At 38.3% G+C, this 21,146-nt stretch overlaps 1 protein-coding gene across 1 annotated transcript in view; it reads left to right on the top strand.

Annotated features, from left to right (window-relative positions):
- Nucleotides 1-244: 244 nt before the first annotated feature.
- BDNF (brain derived neurotrophic factor) overlaps nucleotides 245-21,146 on the top strand; it is a 69,413-nt gene continuing 48,511 nt past the window's right edge. Inside the window, exon 1 of the mRNA XM_075280859.1 lies at nucleotides 245-330. Within this exon, the coding sequence (XP_075136960.1) occupies nucleotides 328-330 (3 nt within the window). The 5' untranslated portion in view covers nucleotides 245-327. The remainder of the gene's footprint in view (nucleotides 331-21,146) is intronic.

The raw sequence follows: 21,146 nt of genomic DNA, 5'->3' as shown, positions 1-21,146 counted from the left end.
AGCTTAGCCTCTTAGCAGTCATTGCTAATCTCTCTTATTGATTGGGATCACCCAGGATAGAAGGGGAAAGTGTCTGTCTCATAGGGTAAAAGCTATAGGTTGCTAAAATCCCTGCCAGTTGCCTCCTGTCTTCTGTAGTCACCAAGGTGGTTGAGAGTTTAAGCTTGCGGATATTAGATTCATAAGTCACACCAAGTGGTGGGCGATCCACTGAGCAAAGCAGAAGTCCTCACATGATGACTTCAAACAAGAGACATTACCTTCCAGCATCTGTTGGAGAGACTGGATTTTAAGACACTTGTATCTCCAGGACAGCCAACTCTAACAATGGTAAGTCGCAATTTCCATCCATTTACCCTATTCTAAGTCTATTCTCCTCTGTTTTTGTTTTTGTTTTTTTTTTTAAATAAGATCTGCTCATGCTTGCCTCTGTCCTCCTTGCAAGCTTATAAGACTTCTATGCATTTAAGAAAAGCCACCATAACTGTGCTGGTGAAGAACTTAATAGAAATGTTCGGATTTCAGTGTCTGAATGCAGCCTGCGTATTGCAAACTTAGAGCTAGCAGCTCGTATGGGGACTTGTTATTCCTCCTAGTGCAGTGAGAAGGATCACACTGGAGGAGGCTTTTGCATGGGATGGAGAAGAGAATTACAGCTAGGATTTCTAGGAAAGCAATGGAGCTGGACGAGGTGACTGGTGCCTAAGTCCATAGGTGACTATGGGAAAATAGGGTAATGCATTTGCCAGGGATAGGGGTCCACACAACATGTGATCACCCATTAACAGGACGGGTTTGGCAAGGTACTATTCACGTGACAGAGTGTGGGTATGGACCAGTGTGGAGCATTAGGAAGACTTGCTTCATTAAAGCCCAATAATTGGAGCCCTGCATAGAGGTGATGGATTCAGCACCATGGACAGCAGCCCTGGCTGATAGAGCTGATAGGGAGACTCCAGTGCATGAAGCTGCTGAATCCTCATCCTCCTCATCCTTCTGTCTCACTCTCTCCCTTCCTTCCTATCTCACATGGCATCTCTTTTGATTTGCTTAATCCAAGCTGGCTGAAGAGATTACACCACTAAAGGATGAACCTAAGTTTTCTCTCCCTTTGGAGCATGTTTGGAGATTTCCCAGCGAATGGATAGTGTTAAGTTTAGGATCTATTGTCATTCTTGTATTAGCTTGCAGTAAGGTAAGCAGGGGGTAGATGGTGCATTAGATATCTATGCAATGCTGTGATTTTGCTGCCTCTTCCTTATCCTATTCCATGTGTCATTCATTAGCATGTTGTTGTGCCTTGAGATTGTTTTTAGTGCAGCATCGGTGTCTTACTTCACTGGAGGCTTGTACGCCTAGACCGGGGGGGGAAATCAATGATCTCAGTTATTTCTTATGGAAAAAAATCAAGTCTTAATATAGGCGCTTTGGGCTTCCTTTCCATGTCTGTAGGCTGCATTGTTGCTAATAATAAAATATAGCCGCGCTGCTAAAAATAACAATTGGAAGTCAGCAGTTTTTATTTAAGCAAATCACAGGTAAGCCTCTAGGTCCCAAGATATTAAAGAGGGTGCTCCTCAGCAGCTATTGTAGCCCTCCTCCTTGTCTTCTACAGGCTGGATGTTCCTGAAATCTGCATCCTCGGCGCTGAAAGGGTTACCATTCATAGGAGAGGATATACCTTAACCCCTTACAGCTCCCCATAGACATTCGCACAGACTGCTGGCGATTCAGAGGTTAAATCAATCCTGGATTTATGTTCCAGGTAATTTAGACTGGAGAAGGGGGGGTTGGTTAAAGGGTGAATGGAGCCTAAAAAAAAGTCTGCTTGTAGCTCTTTGGGGAATCACCGATAAATTAAAATGTAATGTATTAAGTCAGCATGACATCAAATATTCTGCTCGAAAGGTCTTCAGTGTAGTGTGGATGGGAGCAAAGATCTCCTACATCACCTCTCTGGCTCAGCCAAGACAATACAAAGAACCTCCTTGCAAGAAACCAGCTTTATATTTGCATTAATATAAATTCTTGAGACACGCCAGACCCCCCTCCCTCCTCCCCTTCACCATTCTGGGGCCCCACGTCTTTATTTGGGGGTGTCCAGACGCAGTACGCTGTGTTTATTCAATGTCTCCCCTCAATTGTCTCGCACTAGTAATCTATTTCTACTCCATCATTAATCTTCCTACACATCTTCATGGCGGGGAGAGGACAAAAAAAAAACACATGATATCAGGCGATAGAGGAGAAGAAGATGGCACAGAGATATTAAGGGATCAACACCTTATATAACCCAGGCGAGATGAGAAGACAGGAGAGGATGCGGGTGGTGCAGAGGAGAAGACAATAATGAGAGTAAAGGGTTGGTGGGTGGGTGGGTGGGGGTTATATCTTAACCTGGAGAGAGAATGGACGGAGCACAAATTGTTCTCAAATCGACCTGTTTTCTGCAGCTCCTGGAGGGGGGTTTTCTGATCAATCTCATGAAATTTCCAAGCTTGTAGCAAAGGAACTCCAGCCCAAGCCACCCACCCACCTACCCAGATGGTACTTCTTTAAATACGAATCTGCAGGGCTGAACATTACAACTAGAGGCTGATTAATCCACAGCAATTAAAGGCACAGCGCCTCCTATTCCTTCCACCATCCTCCTCCTCCTCCTCGTACAACTCCGCCGTATAAATATCTTCACTTCCCCAGCCCCGAAATAATATTATTAATAGCTGAACTGTGATTGCCAATCCCCGGCCCCCTCCCCTTTTCGGTTTACACTTATTACAGTTGCTAAGGGTTCCCAATAATAAAGGGAATTTTAACCCCTGCTCCGCCAGCCTGGCTTCCGTCACCCCCGACCACACTCAGCTGCATTGCGTTGAATCTCCCGGAGTAATAGAATTATCATCAACCTGCCAATTTGTCTGACAGCTGAAGTGAGAAAATTACACACACACTTGCGGCGGATAGCCATTTGGAGCGGAGGGGGGGCTGAAATGTGTAATTTACTACAAGGCTCGAGTGTAATTTCTCATTCTTCCCTAAATGTCCTCAATCGTCGGCGTTACTCTGTGTATCTTTCCTGCTTATTAACCCCCATTGACTAGATTAGCTCTTCTGTATAATCCCGGGCAGCTCAATCTACGCCATTGACCGCGGACAGGGCTCACATTATGGAAAGCATTTGCATAATTCATGCATATTCATGGGAAATTGATAATACGGTGGAATACGCCTTTAATTAACCCTTCTCTATTCCTGCTTTGCAATATCGTAATAACTATATCATCGTATCGCATCGTTGCGTTATATAAAGCTGTAATAGCTGCACTGGGATGGGGATATATACAGGCAGGGGAAATGGGATAGAGCAACGAGATGATGGCCAATGCTATACCCAGAAGAGCTTGCAATCTTCCCCGTTGCCTGTAGATACTGTAGATTTCCTTCTGAGCTGGATGGGAGTCTCGGATTGCTAGAGGCTTTCTGACGTCAGTAGCAACATCCAATACCTTAAAGGGAGTGTCAGGTGTTGCTACAACGTTGCGCCCTCCCACTCCGGAATTCCATGAATGATGCTCTGTAGACTTCTCTGCAGTCACTTTTTACTACAATGGAAGTTTTGGATTGGTTACTGAGTGTGTGGATGTTTGCCTGGCCTCCGCTCTACTCCTATGAGGTTACAGCTTCACTTTCTAGCTTATAGATATTGCGTACATAAAATATGGCCACGGAAAGCCTCAGATCCGATAAAAAGACGCTTTAGGCGCCGGGTGGATGGATAGAGGGGGTTACAATAAACCTATGGGAGATTCTTAGATATTTATAATCAATATACATTTAAAAAAAATTACAACATTCTATATTTTTGGTTGATTTGACTTGGGATTTGATTCCAGTCATTATTAATTATTTAGATAGCGCCATTAATCCCATGGACATGTGAAGGGGATTATATAGATAGGACATGGAGGATAACAAGTGTGACAAACGCAACGATAGCAAGGAGGAAAAAGAGCCCGGACCGCAGGCTTGCAATCTATAAAGTAATGTACAGATGGAGCCAAATTTAGATAGAATTTTGATGCAGTGAGCAAATAGTTGCCAATAACATTAAATGGATGTTTTCCAATTGTTTTCAATGGCTTTTGCAGTGAGGTATCAGATTCAAGTTGAGGATGGCTACAATTGTATAGGAAGGGTTCTGCAAATTACAACTGCAATATAATAATAAGAATACTTAGCTATGGCATTTACATGTAGGACATATATATATATATATATATATATATATATATATATATTACATATTGTACCCTTTAGGCGTGTAGATATATCTGTAGTCCTATACCAATGACATTTTGGCAACTGACATATTCAACTCTGCTGCAGTGACGGACTCAGCTCTGCTATATATTTCATACTGCTATATACACAATAAATATACCTATATACCAGGACTGGCCTGACCGGACTATCAACTCTCATTAAATAAATAAAGGACCCTACTATAAGGGCCAGAAATGTAAGAAAATGTGACCACAGCAAACCAGAAATACAGAACTGATTGTACGGCCCCGCTCTAGCTGAAAATATTATTTATATCTGTATCTATTTATATTAAATAGATACATAGAGAGATGGAACGATAGATAGATAGGAGATAGATAGATAGATAGATAGATAGATAGGAGATAGATAGATAGATAGATAGATAGGAGATAGATAGATAGATAGATAGATAGATAGATAGATAGGAGATAGATAGATAGATAGATAGATAGGAGATAGATAGATAGATAGATAGATAGATAGATAGATAGGAGATAGATAGATAGATGATAGATAGATAGATAGATAGATAGATAGATAGATAGATAGATAGGAGATAGATAGATAGGAGATAGATAGATAGATAGATAGATAGATAGATAGATAGGAGATAGATAGATAGATAGATAGATAGATAGATAGGAGATAGATAGATAGATAGATAGATAGATAGGAGATAGATAGATAGATGATAGATAGATAGATAGATAGATAGATAGATAGATAGATAGATAGGAGATAGATAGATAGATAGATAGATAGATAGATAGATAGATAGATAGGAGATAGATAGATAGATAGATAGATAGATGATAGATAGATAGATAGATAGAAGATAGATAGATAGATAGATAGATAGATAGATAGGAGATAGATAGAAAGATAGATAGATAGATAGATAGATAGATAGGAGATAGATAGATAGATAGGAGATAGATAGATAGATAGATAGATAGATAGATAGGAGAGAGATAGATAGATAGATAGATAGATAGGAGATAGATAGATAGATAGATAGATAGATAGATAGATAGGAGATAGATAGATAGATAGATAGATAGATAGATAGATAGATAGATAGATAGATAGATAGATGTCATATTAAGGTTTGCTAAATCTACAGGTAGATAGACTGACATGTAAAGAGATATATACGGCGAGTGTAACTTAACATAAACCAACTTGTTTTGCCATCAGAATTGTTTTGCAGGAGAAGATATTAGGAGGAATGTCACAATTCTTCTGCGGATATTATTTGGAGTCTTCGTAACAAAGTATAAGCACATAAGCGTGACGCCATCTGGATTATATATTCTAATGACTAATATTCGGCCTAGAAAATCCTCAATAATAAATTTAAATACTTTCAATCCTTACAAAATGTTCTTAGTTTTACAATAAAAAATTTAATAATTAAAAAATGGGTTTACCAATAAGAAGAATCGAGTTGCTTTCAAATGTATAGAAGCGGCCAGGACTGGGAGACTCAAGATGGAGATTGGGGGAGAGTTTTGTGCCAAACATGCGCCATTATATTTACATTTTATAAAAAAAAAAAAAAAAAAAAAAAATTCTCATCTTCAATTATTACTTTTGGTAAATTTTTTTCATTGACATTTGAGAAACCCTACATTACACAATATGTGCGGTAAATTTGTAAAGGCCCATAAGATCAATGTTGACCAAACTGGACAATTTTTGGATCATCTGATGCATTTTTTGGAGATCTTCCCATTCTACTCCAAAGCCACATGCGGTAGAGGGGGGAGGCAATCAGATAGGCTGAATTTGTCTGATCCTTTTCACATACAAGAGATAACGATATGCAAGAAGGGCTTAGCCGAGGCTTGATCCTCCCGTTGGGAAATTTAGAATTGGGTGTAAGCCAAAAAAAACAATCATCCAACATTCATCTAAGGGATGAATTTCTAAATATATATTTCATCAAATAAATTTATAATTCTCACAGATTTTTTGAATTTTTTTAAATTCATATCATCATTTAAATTATTTCCATCATTCTCTTGTGGTACCATCTATTGAACCTCCTATTACAAAAACATAGAGAGAAATTTATTATTCAATTTGCATTTCAATATTGGCTCAAAAAACCGCAGCAAAATTTTCACACAAAGAAAAAAAAAAAAAAGCTGCTTTTACCCGCAATGTGGGGCCTCGGCTTCATGCATTTTTTTTATATTGATTTGCACCGATTGTGCCCTTTTGTCCTGTCTGACACTGTGGGCACCGTTTACTCAATGCACCTAATTTATTAATTTTGACTTTTTCCCCAAATTTTTGGAAAACTTCTATCTTTACTACAAAATGCACCAAAAAAATTGTCAATTCTGGTGCCCTCCATCTTAGAAAATTTTGGCAAATTTATGAACCAGCAAGAGTCATTTTTATAAATTTGTAGAAAAAAAAAACACTGATAAAAAAAAAAAAACCTCAGAAAATTGGCTTAAAAAATTCATGATCAATCAGCCCCCTAGTGCCTTCTAGTGGTTTTAATAATATGGGGTCATAAGGGAGGACTTACCATTGCCCAGAAATATTTATTAAAATCTCTCCCAGCCTATACATATGTAAATGAATATTAACATAAAAAAATTTAATTTCTCATTTTTAATTTCTATATTTTTGTATTAGATCTGTATTAATTTCAATTTTTAATTTGTATATTTTTGTATTATATCTGTATTAATTTCTAATTTTTAATTTCTATATTTTTGTATTAGATCTGGAGATTTAGATGTAGATTTTTTTTTTTTTTTTTTATTGGTAACCTATAGTAGAAAGGTTTACCGAAAAAAAAAATCTTATTTTTGTGCTAAATATAGGAATATGTATTTATAGAAAACTTGATAAATTCCAGCACAGGTGCATCCTGACTCTTTCCACCGAGCTGCAGATTACCGTTTGTGCCCTTCCAAGCTCCACATTTTTCTAATATTGTGGCATAAGAAGCGTCATAAAACTCTGCAAACATCTGCTTTGACATCTGTTCTGTTGTGCAATAGAAAATCATCGGTAAAAAAGAAGGAAATAAAAAATGGAACTTCATTTCACATAACTTAATAGAACTACATAGATAGAGAACATTTAGAAACATTGTCCAGTGTTGGAAATAAACAATATTTACGGTGGAATTTAAGGGGAAATTGGATCCCGTTTCATTTGGGCAAATATTCTGTTTATCTTCTTATATGGTTCTATGACTATCAATGGAAGATGAGAAATTGACCCCTTGTTAAGGGGAACTCCGTTTTTACCCATTGGGTCTAAAAAAAATGGTGCCCATTGTGGGAGTACGAAATATGGCGGGAGGTGACACAAGAAGAACATTATTACAAAGATTTAACCTTGTATTACAAAAACATAGGCAGAAATGTATTGTTCAATTTGCATTTCCATACTGGCTTTGGCTCAAAAAACTGCAGCAAAATTTGCGCCAAAAAAGTTTAATTTCTTAATAACAAAATCTGTTGATATTATTAACAACCTGTGGATTTTCCGTGAACTAATTGTATGTTAAATAAATAAACACCTATCAAACAAATGATTGGGACTGACGAATGTCAAAGCCAAATTGTGTCTCTATCAATAATATAAAAAGTCAAAAACTCCCTTTGTCCGTTGAGCAAAACAATTTTTTTTTGTAACGATTGCGGAAAAGAACTTTCGACCTAATAGATAGACTGGACGATATACAATTATCAAATTAAGGAAGTAAAGAATAAATTTGAATTTTCTTATGGTGTAGACAATGTATCAATAACTACAAAAATTACCAAAAATAGATCTCTACAAAAATGTTCAATCAATACTGTTATCAATCAACCAAAATTAGCTCAGCCCCGTTGTCTTCAGGAGAGCCAAGCTTGAATATACCCTTAGGCCAGGCATGGTATCATTTCTCAGATTTTTTAAATTTTGGACAACCCCTTTAACCCATTTATGCCTAGAATTCCAACTCAAAAAATTCAACCTCCGACATCAATGGGTTAATGTCTGTTTGAAACCCTAAATATTTGGAAGGGGTTGTCCAAGACTCAGGAAGTGATCTCAAATGCGTTGCTAGAGTTCAGCCCCATTTCATAGTCTTGGACAACCCCTTTAGACTCGTCACGCCAGTGTGGAATCCTATCAACTTTCTTCTAACCCAACTATAAACTAGAGTTATACAAGACATAAACACAGTAAAGGTCGGCGATCTTTGGGATCCTTGGGGCCACAAGGCTTCCGATAAGTCAACCAGCGTATTGGAAGTCATTTTTTGGAAAAATGTGGTCGTTTAACAAGTGTATAGGAAATTAACAAAAAAATAATGTAACTATATCCATTTGTACTGACTCTCCCCTAGACTGACCTGGATACAATGCTGAACTACCAAGTTATATTTATGATAATCCAATGGGGTAATATTGTCACATGGCAGATTATGGAACTTTCCAGAAAATTGTGCGCCAGATTGGTGGAATTTACTGTAAAAGGGTTTACAAATTCTGGTTTCCTTTTTGTTGAAAATTTTGTTGGTAAAATTATCTGGGGCGAAACCAAAAACACTTTAAATTATTGTGTCAAATAATATAGAAATTAGGAATATTGTTAAGATTTAACTTTATTTCACCAAACAACACGAAGGCATCCAAATTGTCACTGATAGAATACAAAGTCTACAATACAAATACAAAACATGTCTGAGAATTCTTCAGAAGATGTATTGTAGCCAATGGATTGATTATTCCATGGAATGTTAAGATTAAATACATAAATATAAGCAAATTGCTACATTGGATTCTAGACCTGTCACCATATGGGGGAAAGGACCTTCATTACAATATTAATAATAGGAGTCGTAGTAATAGTAATATTAGTACAAAGAAGTCATGGAATTACGCATTTTCATTGACAGCCGGAAGGCAAATTTTTGCTATAGGAATAAAATTCAGCCAAAGAAAAAATTCTGTTAAATATTACATTACCCCTCCACTGCAGAGGCAGTCAACTGATATTGAAGAGATTGGCAAAACTCCAGTAAGCCATGACTCATCTACTGTCGCTGCTATCGGTAAAACTGTTCATGGGAAATTTGGGCTCATTTTCAGGAAAAAAATAGAAAGATGAAATAACAAGGGATCTATCTATAAAATATATATAGAAATTCTTCCATCAGAAAATACTTGATTGGCATCGTCCTCTTATACAATGGTCTTGACCGAGTTGATGATAGAAACAACATGATATTGGTTTGAATGTAATAATGTTGCAGCAATCGGTCAATTCTATTGTATTGGAGTCAACTACAGATCTACTGGAATACTGGCAAATCTGTGGTCACCCTTAGGACTTGTTTGGTTTGCTGGTAAGGTCTAATGAAATTTTTAAAAATATTAAATGATACAATTGCTAAATATTTCCGTTTTTTTGTTTCTGCATTGATATAGTTCACGCCATGTCAATTTCTAAAAGAAAATTATCAACATATGTTAAAGTCTACACAGCAATATTATATTATTATTATTATTATTATTATTATTATTACATTTCTATTATATTATTATTATTATTATTATTATTATTATATGTCCATTCTATTATTATATTTATTATTATTATTATTATTATTATATTTCCATTCTATTATTATATATTTTTTTATAATTATTTCTAAATTATTTCCATTCTATTATTATTTACTCGCACGCATTTTCTTGTCACTGTCAACAGATTACAAAATTCAATCGCAACACTCACGACAAGATGTAATCAGCCCTATTGGTTACCTTGATCCACATCGTATTTTATCCCTAACATTAAATAGTATAAAAATAAAAATTATATAAGAAAAAAATCTAAATAGAAAAAATTGTTTACATTAAATATATATTTTTCTATAACTATCCACAATTCACATATACACATAGAAGTTCTATGAACAACAACTGGTTTTGATTTTTTAATAGAAAATATATTTTAAAAAAATTGGCACATCTCATACCTATAAAAGGCTAAATCGTGTTATTTTAAAAACAGAAAAAATTTCACATGCTGAGAAAGAGGTTTGAGGAACACAAGGTGTGCATGACCACCATTGACTTAAAATTTGGCCAGACGTGGCCAACTAGTTTTTGACTTTTGTATCTCCTAAAGTTTTATCGATTGCCTTTTGCACCTTCTTAAAGGGGTGGTCCAGTTTGAGCAAATACATTGTAATGTTTTTAGAATGAAATTATTAAACATATTTTCTGTATCAGTTTCTGATGGTTTTCTAGATCTCTGCTTGATGGAATTCTCTGTTTACTTCAAGTGGATAAAAATCAGTCCATGGTCATGTGATGTGCAGTCGGTGGTTATGTGATGGGCAGTCTGTGTTCATGTGATGGGCAGTCCGTGGTCATATGATGGGCAGTCTGTGGTCATGTGATGGGCAGTCCGTGGTCATATGATGGGCAGTCCGTGGTCATGTGTTGTGATCAGCGAATAGTATTCGAATCCTAGATTCTAATGCCTCCGCTCCCATAGGAATACATGGGAGCAGACGATTGCAAAGGGGTTAAGTGCCAACTGGTGCCTTAAAAGCATTCCTATGGGAGCGAAATATTCGAAACTAGGATTCGAATACTATTCGCTCAACACTAGTCATCTGATGGGCAGTCCATGGTCACGTGATGGTCAGTTCATGATCATGTGATATACGTCCTGTGACTGTAACAAGCTGTACACCTATGTGTCCATCACATGATCATGGATTGTATATAACATGACCACAGACTGTATGTCACATGACCATGGACTACCCATCACATGACCATGGACAGTCCATTACATGAACGTGAACTGATTTTTATCCAGTGGACGTAAACAACAAATGACAACAAGCAAAAACCTAGAACACCATGAGGAATGGATACAGAGCGAATACTGAAACATTTCATTACAAAAACAATAACATTTATTTGCTGAAACTGGACAAGCCCTTGAAAAAAAATGTTTATTTTTATGTTATTATTATTATTATTATTATTATTATTATTATTATTATTATTTTTAATCTTCTAGCCTTTAGTTTTTAAGGAATTCCTAAAAAATTCTATTCCCTCTAAATTAAAAAAGAAACTCAATAACACTAACAATCAACCTTAATAATGTCACTATGAATAATAAACAAAAAAAAAACACAATATAAACATGACATAAAAAGTATCAATATAAAACAAATATCCTGAAAATCATTAACCTACCGGTGACCGATTTAACTTACCAAATTGTGCCAAAAAGAAAATTTACTTAAGACAATTTGCAACATGAGGATAAAATGGAACATGTAATATAATCCATGTAGAATGTAATTAATCTACTTCATAAATCGTTGACACAATACAAGTCTCTAGCGCCGGCCTTACCGCTGCAAAGTCTTGAGTCTCTCGGTCGGTTAAATCTTCCATTTTTAAGTATATAATAAAAAGTAGCAAAATACAAGCGCGCATATAAATATCTTTCATCAAATATTCTCTCTGAAATCTGCAATCTGATTGGCTCCCGGGACTTCCATCTGGCACAATAGATAATTAAGTAGCCCAACTAGCATGAAAGGTGTGTGATAGCTCATGAATTACAGAAGGTGTGTGGGCACGGTGACACCGCGAAAAGCTATAGATCAGACCTAACTATCTCATCCTTGTGGAGATAATTAAGACGGAAATGTGGGTGTACAAACCTGTAATCGGCAGAACTTATTACTGTACTTTATGGACAACTGACAACTACCCCCACACTTCTCCGCTTTCGTCACATTGATACAATGTCATAAAATAGATCCTTTTTATCATCTAAAATTTCACATCTTTAATAAAATTTCAAAAATACAAAAAATTGTTTTATAATTTTTTATTTATTTTTTTACCTCCGAGATATAAAATGAAACGTAATTAATTTTTTTTTCGATTCCTCCCCGGAATCCTCAGCCGCCTGACAATGAGAACGGTTACAGACTGAGCTGTATTTACCGTTGCCGCTGCCCTAGGCACTCAGTGTGATTGCTCCGTAATTTAGCAATTGTGTTCCAATGTGGTTATGCCCCATTACCCGGCACCTCCTACTCTATTATTTTTTATGGAGAAAATTGAGTGGTTAGTAAGACGGCGCCGCTTAAAGGGATTGTCAAAAAAGAGAAAAAAAAGAGAAAAGAGAAATTTAAAAAAAAAAAAAAATAAATAAATTAAAATTTTAGATATAAAATAGCACAACACCTTCCCTTTATTATATAGACTGTGCTGGCATAGATGGGACTTGTCTGCATATCTACAGAGTTTTCCTTACTGGTAGATTACGGATATAACGGTAGATTGCGCGGGTGTCCTCCGCTCTCACCGTTGACCATACGCTGGGAAAGGTCACAACCAATATTTACCAAATTCTGACAATTCTATGATTTGGTTAACCGTAGATTCTTACATTCACAAATCTCGTTGGGCGCTTTGAGTCATGGTTTCTGGTTTATCGCAATCTGTTACGATTGAACATTGATTCAGCAGATGGAGGTGAATCGAAGAGATTGTAATTTTGAAGATTCGTTGAAGACTTTTGTAATTATCCAGTTGCCACAATAGACTTTTTTATTTTCCAGGTTGGCTCCACGCTCTAGCACAATGTACTAGTGGCCAAATTTGCACTTCCTTCAATGGGTTGCCATTAGAAGTGATGACATAACAAAAAGGTCCTCGTTTTTTGGGGTTATTTTATGTGACTGGCCCCTCCAACCAGTCTCTGTGGCAAAGAACTTAACTAGTGCCGTGACTTTTTTAGAAACATTTTCTGCAGAGCATAATCTCCTATCTACTCCCTCGATAAAGAACTACAACACAACCCCATTCATTGTGGGTTATAGCCCCAAAGATCATAATGGCAACCCATGGAAATCCATAGCAATGGTATAGATAGAGAAGAAGTTATCCATAAAGGATCAGAGCAATGGGTCACCGGGGTATATAGATGTAGCCAAGCTTAACATGACTTTTAACTCAGATGTAAACAGTTACTAATTGTTTTAACTTGAATTTTCGTTCAGTGGCTTTTGTTGCGATTTATCACGGTGCAGCGAGTTATCAAATTCAAGTTAAGGATGTCTATGTCTATGGTGCTACTGAGTGGATGTTACTGTAACTATTACTATAGTTATGTTAAAAAGAATGCGATCCTTATATTAATATGTATCAAAGAATTTTTTTGTTTTTTTGTAAATTTTCCATGTGTGTATTTATACTTAAATTGCAGTTTTCACACTGGACACTAATCCTAATAATATAGTTAGTATGGTTGAAAAAAACATATGTCCATCAAATTTAACCAGGGGATGATGAAGGTCAACACTTCCTCTTCTGTAGAGATCACTTCTCTGATACTTCCTCTTCTGTAGAGAACACTTCTCTGATACTTCCGCTTCTGTAGAGATCTTTTCTCTGATACTTCCTCCTCTGTAGAGGTCCGTTCTCTGATACTTCCTATTCTGTAGAAATCACTTCTCTGATACTTCCTCTTCTGTAGAGATCCCTTCTCTGATACTTTCTCTTCTGTAGAAATCACTTCTCTGATACTTCCTCTTCTGTAGAGATCACTTCTCTGATACTTCCTCTTCTGTAGATATCACTTCTCTGATACTTCCTCTTCTGTAGATATCACTTCTCTGATACTTCCTCTTCTGTAGAGATCAATTTTCTGATGCTTCCTCTTCTGTAGAGATCACTTCTCTGATACTTCCTCTTCTGTAGAGATCACTTCTTGTTATCATCACAGACAGGATTACATTAACAATATAAAGGAAAGTCTTCTGATTCTCCTCTTTTATTGACCCAGTCTTTGTAATTGGCTAAACTGAATTCAGACAATCATCAGTATGTTATTAAGGCCTAAACTTGTCCGTACATGTTAGGCTTTAGTAAGACAAAATGGTGTATATTTGGCCAATACGTAATTATAAAAATAGCAAGAAATTTTGGGGTGATGTTCAGCCAAAAATGAGAAGGTTTGATGTAATTTGCCACTTTTGGCTGATTATCAGCCAATTTTTTGGAGACTGACTAGTCTTTGCCTTCCAATATGTCACTTTGTAGGATCTCTCATACCGAGCCTATGACGGGTCGACTCATGACCATCGAAAATCAAATGTGCACAGTCAGTCCGTGCACATTAGATATCTGTGGGTCCTACAGTCTTCTCTCGGCCCCCTCATACTTGGCTGAGTGTGCATGCGTTTTTAATGAAAAAAAATCGCCAGAAAAAAAACATTGACAGACACCTCTAGAGTCAGCTAGGAATATTTGGACTGGCAAAATCCAACAATTCAATCCTTATCTCTTTTGATATGTCTTATTGGTGAAAAAGATCTCCATGGACATTAGATTATTAGCCGGTCCCGGGGTTTGACAGGCCCACCAGTCTACCATAGGATTCATCAGAAGCTCCAGGCTCTAACACATTAATGTCTCAACGGAAGACCCTCCTATTTTGTAGGGGTTGTTGGATGGCAGGAACTCCAGTATGATGTTGGCTGGTCCTACTGAAATTGGTGGGATTGGATGTCTTTAATCTAATATGTATGGCCAGTTTAACTCATTTATGTACTATATTGCGCAATATACACAATGTAATGGATAATTCCACTTTGCTACATCATTGCTATTCCAATTAAAACATTCCTTTGAAAGAGTAACTTATCTTTCACTCAAGAAGACCCCCAGCTTTGGTTACCAAGAGATATTGTTGGTCCAAACTTCTCTGAATCTGTGTAGTTGTTTAATGACTATGTGTCTTGTAGAATATTGATGGACGGGTCGACTGAGCTCTCATGCCAGCCAGCGCATTCCATGTCTCGCTGTTGCCAAGGATTGAATTCTTACATGATGTTGGAACAGGTCATTTGTCAACTCCTTGTAAACAATGGCAGAGAGGCCGTCATGTTGGCCAAAGCCATGTGTGAGAGATATGGGAAAACCCAAGAATGAAGACGTTAAGAGGTGCAGAACTAAAATAAAAAAAAGAAGAGGAAAACAGCATTCCTAACATTGACAAAGTTCCCAAGGAATGTAGACATGTGGTAATGGTTTGTTTAAACTGCTCCATGCGAGCAAAGTGCAATGACTTCCTCATTTTGTAACTTCAATCTCTTCTGTTGTTTGAAAGGGGTTGTCAAAGTTTTTAGAAAAATTGACTAAAGGCAGGAAAATTAACAAAAACAAAAATAACCGCGCACCTGTTGATCTATGGCTTGTATTCCAGTGGTCCCCAATGGTCTTGTAGACTTGTCCTCAGTGATGATATACTTGGCTCACAACCACTGTAGACAATCACTGACCTTAGTGCCTGAATATACGGCCCAAGACCACTGGGCCAGTGATTGGATGCAGCAGTTATGTGTCATTATTGCAAGCCAAGTCATCATGTCGAGACCACCAGAGCAGTAGAGTGGTTAGCATCCACCATCGCAACTCCTAACCCCTTAGATGCTGTGGTCAATTTCAACCACGGCATCTATGGTGGTGAACAGCCAGAACCTGGATGGTCAGTTGAAATAACTGTGCCTGGATGCTGTACATGGAGCAAAGCATTCGGCTCCCAAACCTATATGTGCATAGGACAAGTGCCAGAAGCAGCTTCGATCTGGGGACTGGCTATTGGCCCATAGGATAGCCCATGAAAAGCTTGAGCTTGAAAACCCCTTTAAGTTATACCATGCAGTGGATGCTCTTACTGTGGTGGAGCCTACATTGTCCATCCATGTAATAATATTTCCTTCCCTTCCCTTTTCCTGGAAAAAGTTCACATATGCCCAATTTCCTCCTAACCTATCGGACCGTGTAGCCCGACCCCATTCCCAGTCATCTTTGATGGATCTGTCTGTATTTGCCGTCAGCGTTGTAACAACTAGAGAAAGTTCAGGATGACAAGTTTCATAGTCATTTGTCAACTTGCGGAATTGTCATGGTTTGATGTCCACACATGTGACAATGGAATGGGAAGAGTCGACGCTCAGCCAGCCAATGATCTGTAGCGTCTGCAGCTTGCGCTTTTCTATCGTACATGTGCTCTTGACCTTACCTGCAATCTCAATGTCCTTCCTTGTCATTTCAAACCCATTAACATATCACCTTGGGCTTAGAAGGAACTGACAAAACATGTTTCTCTGGACTGAATTTGTTTTTGTCTGTGTTACGATCTCGCAGGGCAGCTGTAGCTCAATTTCAAGGCCTTTAGGGAAATAGAAAGGTTGACCGTACACAGAATAGATTAATAATATGTATCTCAGTTCAGTAAAGGAAAGAAGCTCTGCCAGCCCGAGGCATTAGCATTACACACTAGCAAATATACATAAGGGGAAAGCTTTATGTAGCCGACACGTGGCTAAGGCTAGGTGTACAGGATCCGATTCCTACCCCAAGTAGATGTTTGGTAATATCATTAAAGGGGTTGTTGAGCCTTGTACTTAAAAAAAAACCCCTTAGTATGTTATAAAATGGGAAAAGAAGTAACATTTTTCTGACTTATCTTCCATTATACGCGTCAACCCTTTCTGGTCCACCATTGGTCTTTGTATCCTGGCCATGTTGGAACATCATTGAGGTGTAACAGGGGGCAAAATCCACTGGGGAACTTGGAAAGATTGATGTGGGAGACAAGAGAGAGAAAAAAAATGCATAGTGGCAACATTTTTCATTGCAATTTTGCAACGTGGGGTTTCATCCCCAAGTGGGTTTATGGTATTAGGAAACAGCAACAGCTACACTCTTGCCTATAAGCTGTCTGGTATTGCAACTCAGCACCATTCACTTTATTGAAGCACCGTTGCAATTCCAGACACAGCCTGTAGACAAGGGTGGTGCTCTTTCTAGGCTAAGAAAAGAAGGCTCAGTGGTTTGCACTGTTGTCTGCAATGCTGCGGTCCAGGGTTTGTAGCTAACCAAGGACAACATCTAGAAGACGTTTGTATGTTGTCCCTATATTTGCATGGGTTTCCTCCCACACTCCAAACATGTGCTCCCCTATTATATCAACCATTCCATATTATGTGACATCCCTTTTATCACCATCTACACACGACTATCATAACATTACACTAATGGTGATACAACTGGGGTACATGTGTTTGCAGACGGATCGTCACCAGCACATCGTGAAAGTTGCTCGGTGCATTCAAAGTTGTGTCCTTAGATCGAGCTGTGGTGCTCAAGGTTCAAGGACTCTCTTAATCCTCCATCATTTATGAAGCACAGACATGTAAGCAAAGCTGTGATTGATACTTCAAGTAAAGTACATAGCAACGAAGAGCATCCCGACAAGGTTCAGTCTGGTCTTTGTATTTGACCGAACACAACTAGACTCTGGAAGACCCTCCGAAGGTCTCAACTAAGGGGTCACTTACTTTACTAGTACTGACTCTTAAAAATGTAGGTTTACCAAACTGTGCGCAGATTAAAGGGGTCTCCCCATGAACATAACATATTTATATTTGTAGCCAATTGAAAGTTAAACATTTTTGCAAATATAAATGATTACAAATTTTGCAGATTCTTCAACATTTCCATCTGTTGTCTTGACCAGTTACCAATGGAGATGACCATGAATGCAGGAACTTTCTATGGTCTGGGACTTGTGATGTCCTTATTGTGGACAGGTTATCAGATAACCCATCCATAAGAATCATGGCCATAATTCTGACCCGTCCCAGACCAGAGAGAGTTCCTACGTTCATGGTCGTGTCCATTGGTAACTGGTCAAGACAACTTACTGTATATTTGCAAAATGTTTAACTTCTAATTGTCTACATTCATAGGAAAATTCCTTTAAACAAGAATAAAGAAATCCAACCAATGGGCAAAATTGGCCAAAAAGAATATTAATAAATCAGAGCAGAAATGATAGAATTCTGTTTTACCAAATGATATTTGCAACATGTCACCAGGTGATACAATAGATACAGCTGAGAATCTTCAGTGTCTGACCTGATACCTTTCAATGGTTAAATGGAAAGAGGACGACAATACAAAGACTAGCGGACTACTTAAGTCTTCTCATCAGGTAGGCGATGGCTATGTCAGATGGAGAGACCTACTGTAAGACGTCTTGAAAGCTCCCTATTATCATCTTTTCAGGTCTCCAATGAAAGGAGCGCAGTCTCTTTTACCTTTTAAAGAGATAAGGGAACTAATCTGATTTGCAATGAAGTGACAATGAAGCAATGAATATGCCGAGCTCTATATAACAAATGACACTGCCTGTTGTAGAGATAATATTATACCGACACATCAAGTCAGATAATACAACCGTATACTGCCCAAATGATGGTGCCCTATTAGGACCACATGCACTAAATGATGCAAACATTGGCCTGAGAGAGTTACATATTACCAAGATAAATAGTGCAAACACTCCCCAAACCTGTCCCAACGTTGCACTTACAGTATTACTATACAATAGTGACATTTTAGGCTCAGAAAATTATGTCAAGGCTCAAACAGTGCGCTATATTTTACCATATAAATAGAGCAAATGGTACCCACGATGCGTTACAGTGTCCAGATAGTGTCATCTAGAGTTTATACAATGTATAAAGTGTCTAGAATAGAATAGAATAGAATAGAGTCTATATAATGCCATGTAGTGCCTATAAATATGACGTATATACCATGAATAATCAGCTCTTCCTATGTGTTATCTGTCAATCCTATGGCAGGTTACCTTTAAGGACGAGTACATGACCTTATAATCTACCTGTAACTATTAAATCAATTATCAATATCAAATTGTATCCAATCAAAATGTATCAAGTTGTCCGTATTGATGTGAATAACCGGTCCTGTCCGTGTCTGCGTCTCATTCCAGTCCAGGGGGTTATTATTTGGGGGTGATATTGTAGGCACGCTGACATTGATCACTAGTCTATGACTCCAGCACATAGAGCGTGTATAACACTGTAGGCTGCCACCCTGCCAACCTCCGTACCACGTCCCCTGCCTACCCAGAGTGAGGGACTCATCAGGAATATAATTAGACAACGTGTTGGTATAGGTGACCTCAGCCAATTAAAATTATTAATAGCAGAGAGATTGCCGGGATGCCAAGCCTGGGAACGCCAACATCTCATTTCTAATCACGATTTCTTGAAAATACTTCACAACAGTCATACATGGTGGCTGAGAATGATGGCGGATGACGGCGTGACCTTTCCTGCGTCTAAGAACAGGTTGGCAGGTTGGAGTAAGCTGATAAAATAGGAAGGCTGGAGGAAATCGGGAAAAAAAGGTTCAGTGGTTTAGGAGAATTTCATTAAGTGGGAATCGATTTGAAATTGAATGTTTCTGACAATAGGCGACTTCTTCTCCTACACGGTGGGTGGAGCAATGCGAGCGGCGAGTAGAGACCTATAATTCAGGATCCATTGTCTTCACTCACTTCTCTGTTAATCTCATCTTTGGTTCAATATTATCTTATGTTACAATTAAAATGTAGAATCTGCATGTTGTGTAAAAGTTTTAGGCAGGTGTATGCTTTCAGAAATACAGTGGAAGGGTTAATAACTTGTTTTTGTCAATTAACAAAATGAAGTGAATGAAGAAAAGAGAAATGTAAATCCCATCAATATTTGGTCTGACCTTTGCCCCCTATCAGTTCTTCTCGGGACTTGCAGACAGTTTTTGGCAGAACTTGTTGACGCCACCATCTTGGGGAATTAAGCCCAGATCTTCTGTGGATGTAGACTTGCTCCAATCCGTCTGTCTCTTCATATACCCTTCTGTAGGTATCTATCTGGGTACCCCTCCCCTTCTGTAGGTATCTATCTGGGTACCCCGCCCCTTCTGTAGGTATCTATATAGTTACCCTGCCACTTCTGTAGGTATCTATCTAGTTACCCCACCTCTTCCGTAGGTATCTATCTAGTTACCCCACCTCTTCTGTAGGTATCTATCTGGGTACCCCGCCCCTTCTGTAGGTATCTATCTAGTTACCCCGCCCCTTCTGTAGGTGTCTATCTAGGTACCCCACTCCTTCTGTAGGTATCTATCTAGTTACCCCGCCTCTTCTGTAGGTATCTATCTAGTTACCCCGCCTCTTCTGTAGGTATCTATCTGGGTACCCCGCCCTTTCTGTATGTATCTATCTGGGTACCCCGCCCTTTCTGTATGTATCTATCTGGGTACCCCGCCTCTTCTGTAGGTATCTATCTGGGTACCCCGCCTCTTCTGTAGGTATCTATCTGGGTACCCCGCCCTTTCTGTATGTATCTATCTGGGTACCCCGCCCTTTCTGTATGTATCTATCTGGGTACCCCGCCTCTTCTGTAGGTATCTATCTGGGTACCCCACCTCTTCTGTAGGTATCTATCTGGGTACCCCGCCCTTTCTGTATGTATCTATCTGGGTACCCCGCCCTTTCTGTATGTATCTATCTGGGTACCCCGCCTCTTCTGTAGGTATCTATCCCTTAATATATTGTATTCCTTGTATACTTTTATCATTCCTTTGTAGATTTTGTGCTCCTCTAAGATGCCACTCCAGAACTTTTTGGCTCCTTTAAGCCCCCAGGCCATGACTTTCCTGGTTATTGTGTCTGGTTTTCAGACTAGTTTGCAGTTTTCTTTCCCAGACGGTAGAGAATCAGAGAAGCTCAGGATCCTATCTAGAAAAAATACCGTATATCCAGTGAAGTCTGTGCCCATAATGGATGGTGAGCCGGGCAAATGGACCAGACAACTGTAAACATCATTAGTTAAATAAACACTTAAAAAGATTCTCCTTGGCAGAATGTGCTGCTCTGCAAAGAGC

This window comes from Leptodactylus fuscus, chromosome 7, assembly GCF_031893055.1.
Source record: "Leptodactylus fuscus isolate aLepFus1 chromosome 7, aLepFus1.hap2, whole genome shotgun sequence".
Classification (NCBI taxonomy): domain Eukaryota; kingdom Metazoa; phylum Chordata; class Amphibia; order Anura; family Leptodactylidae; genus Leptodactylus; species Leptodactylus fuscus.
The sequence above is the reverse complement of the archived record's forward strand: the minus strand, read 5'-3'. Positions and strand labels throughout refer to the sequence as shown.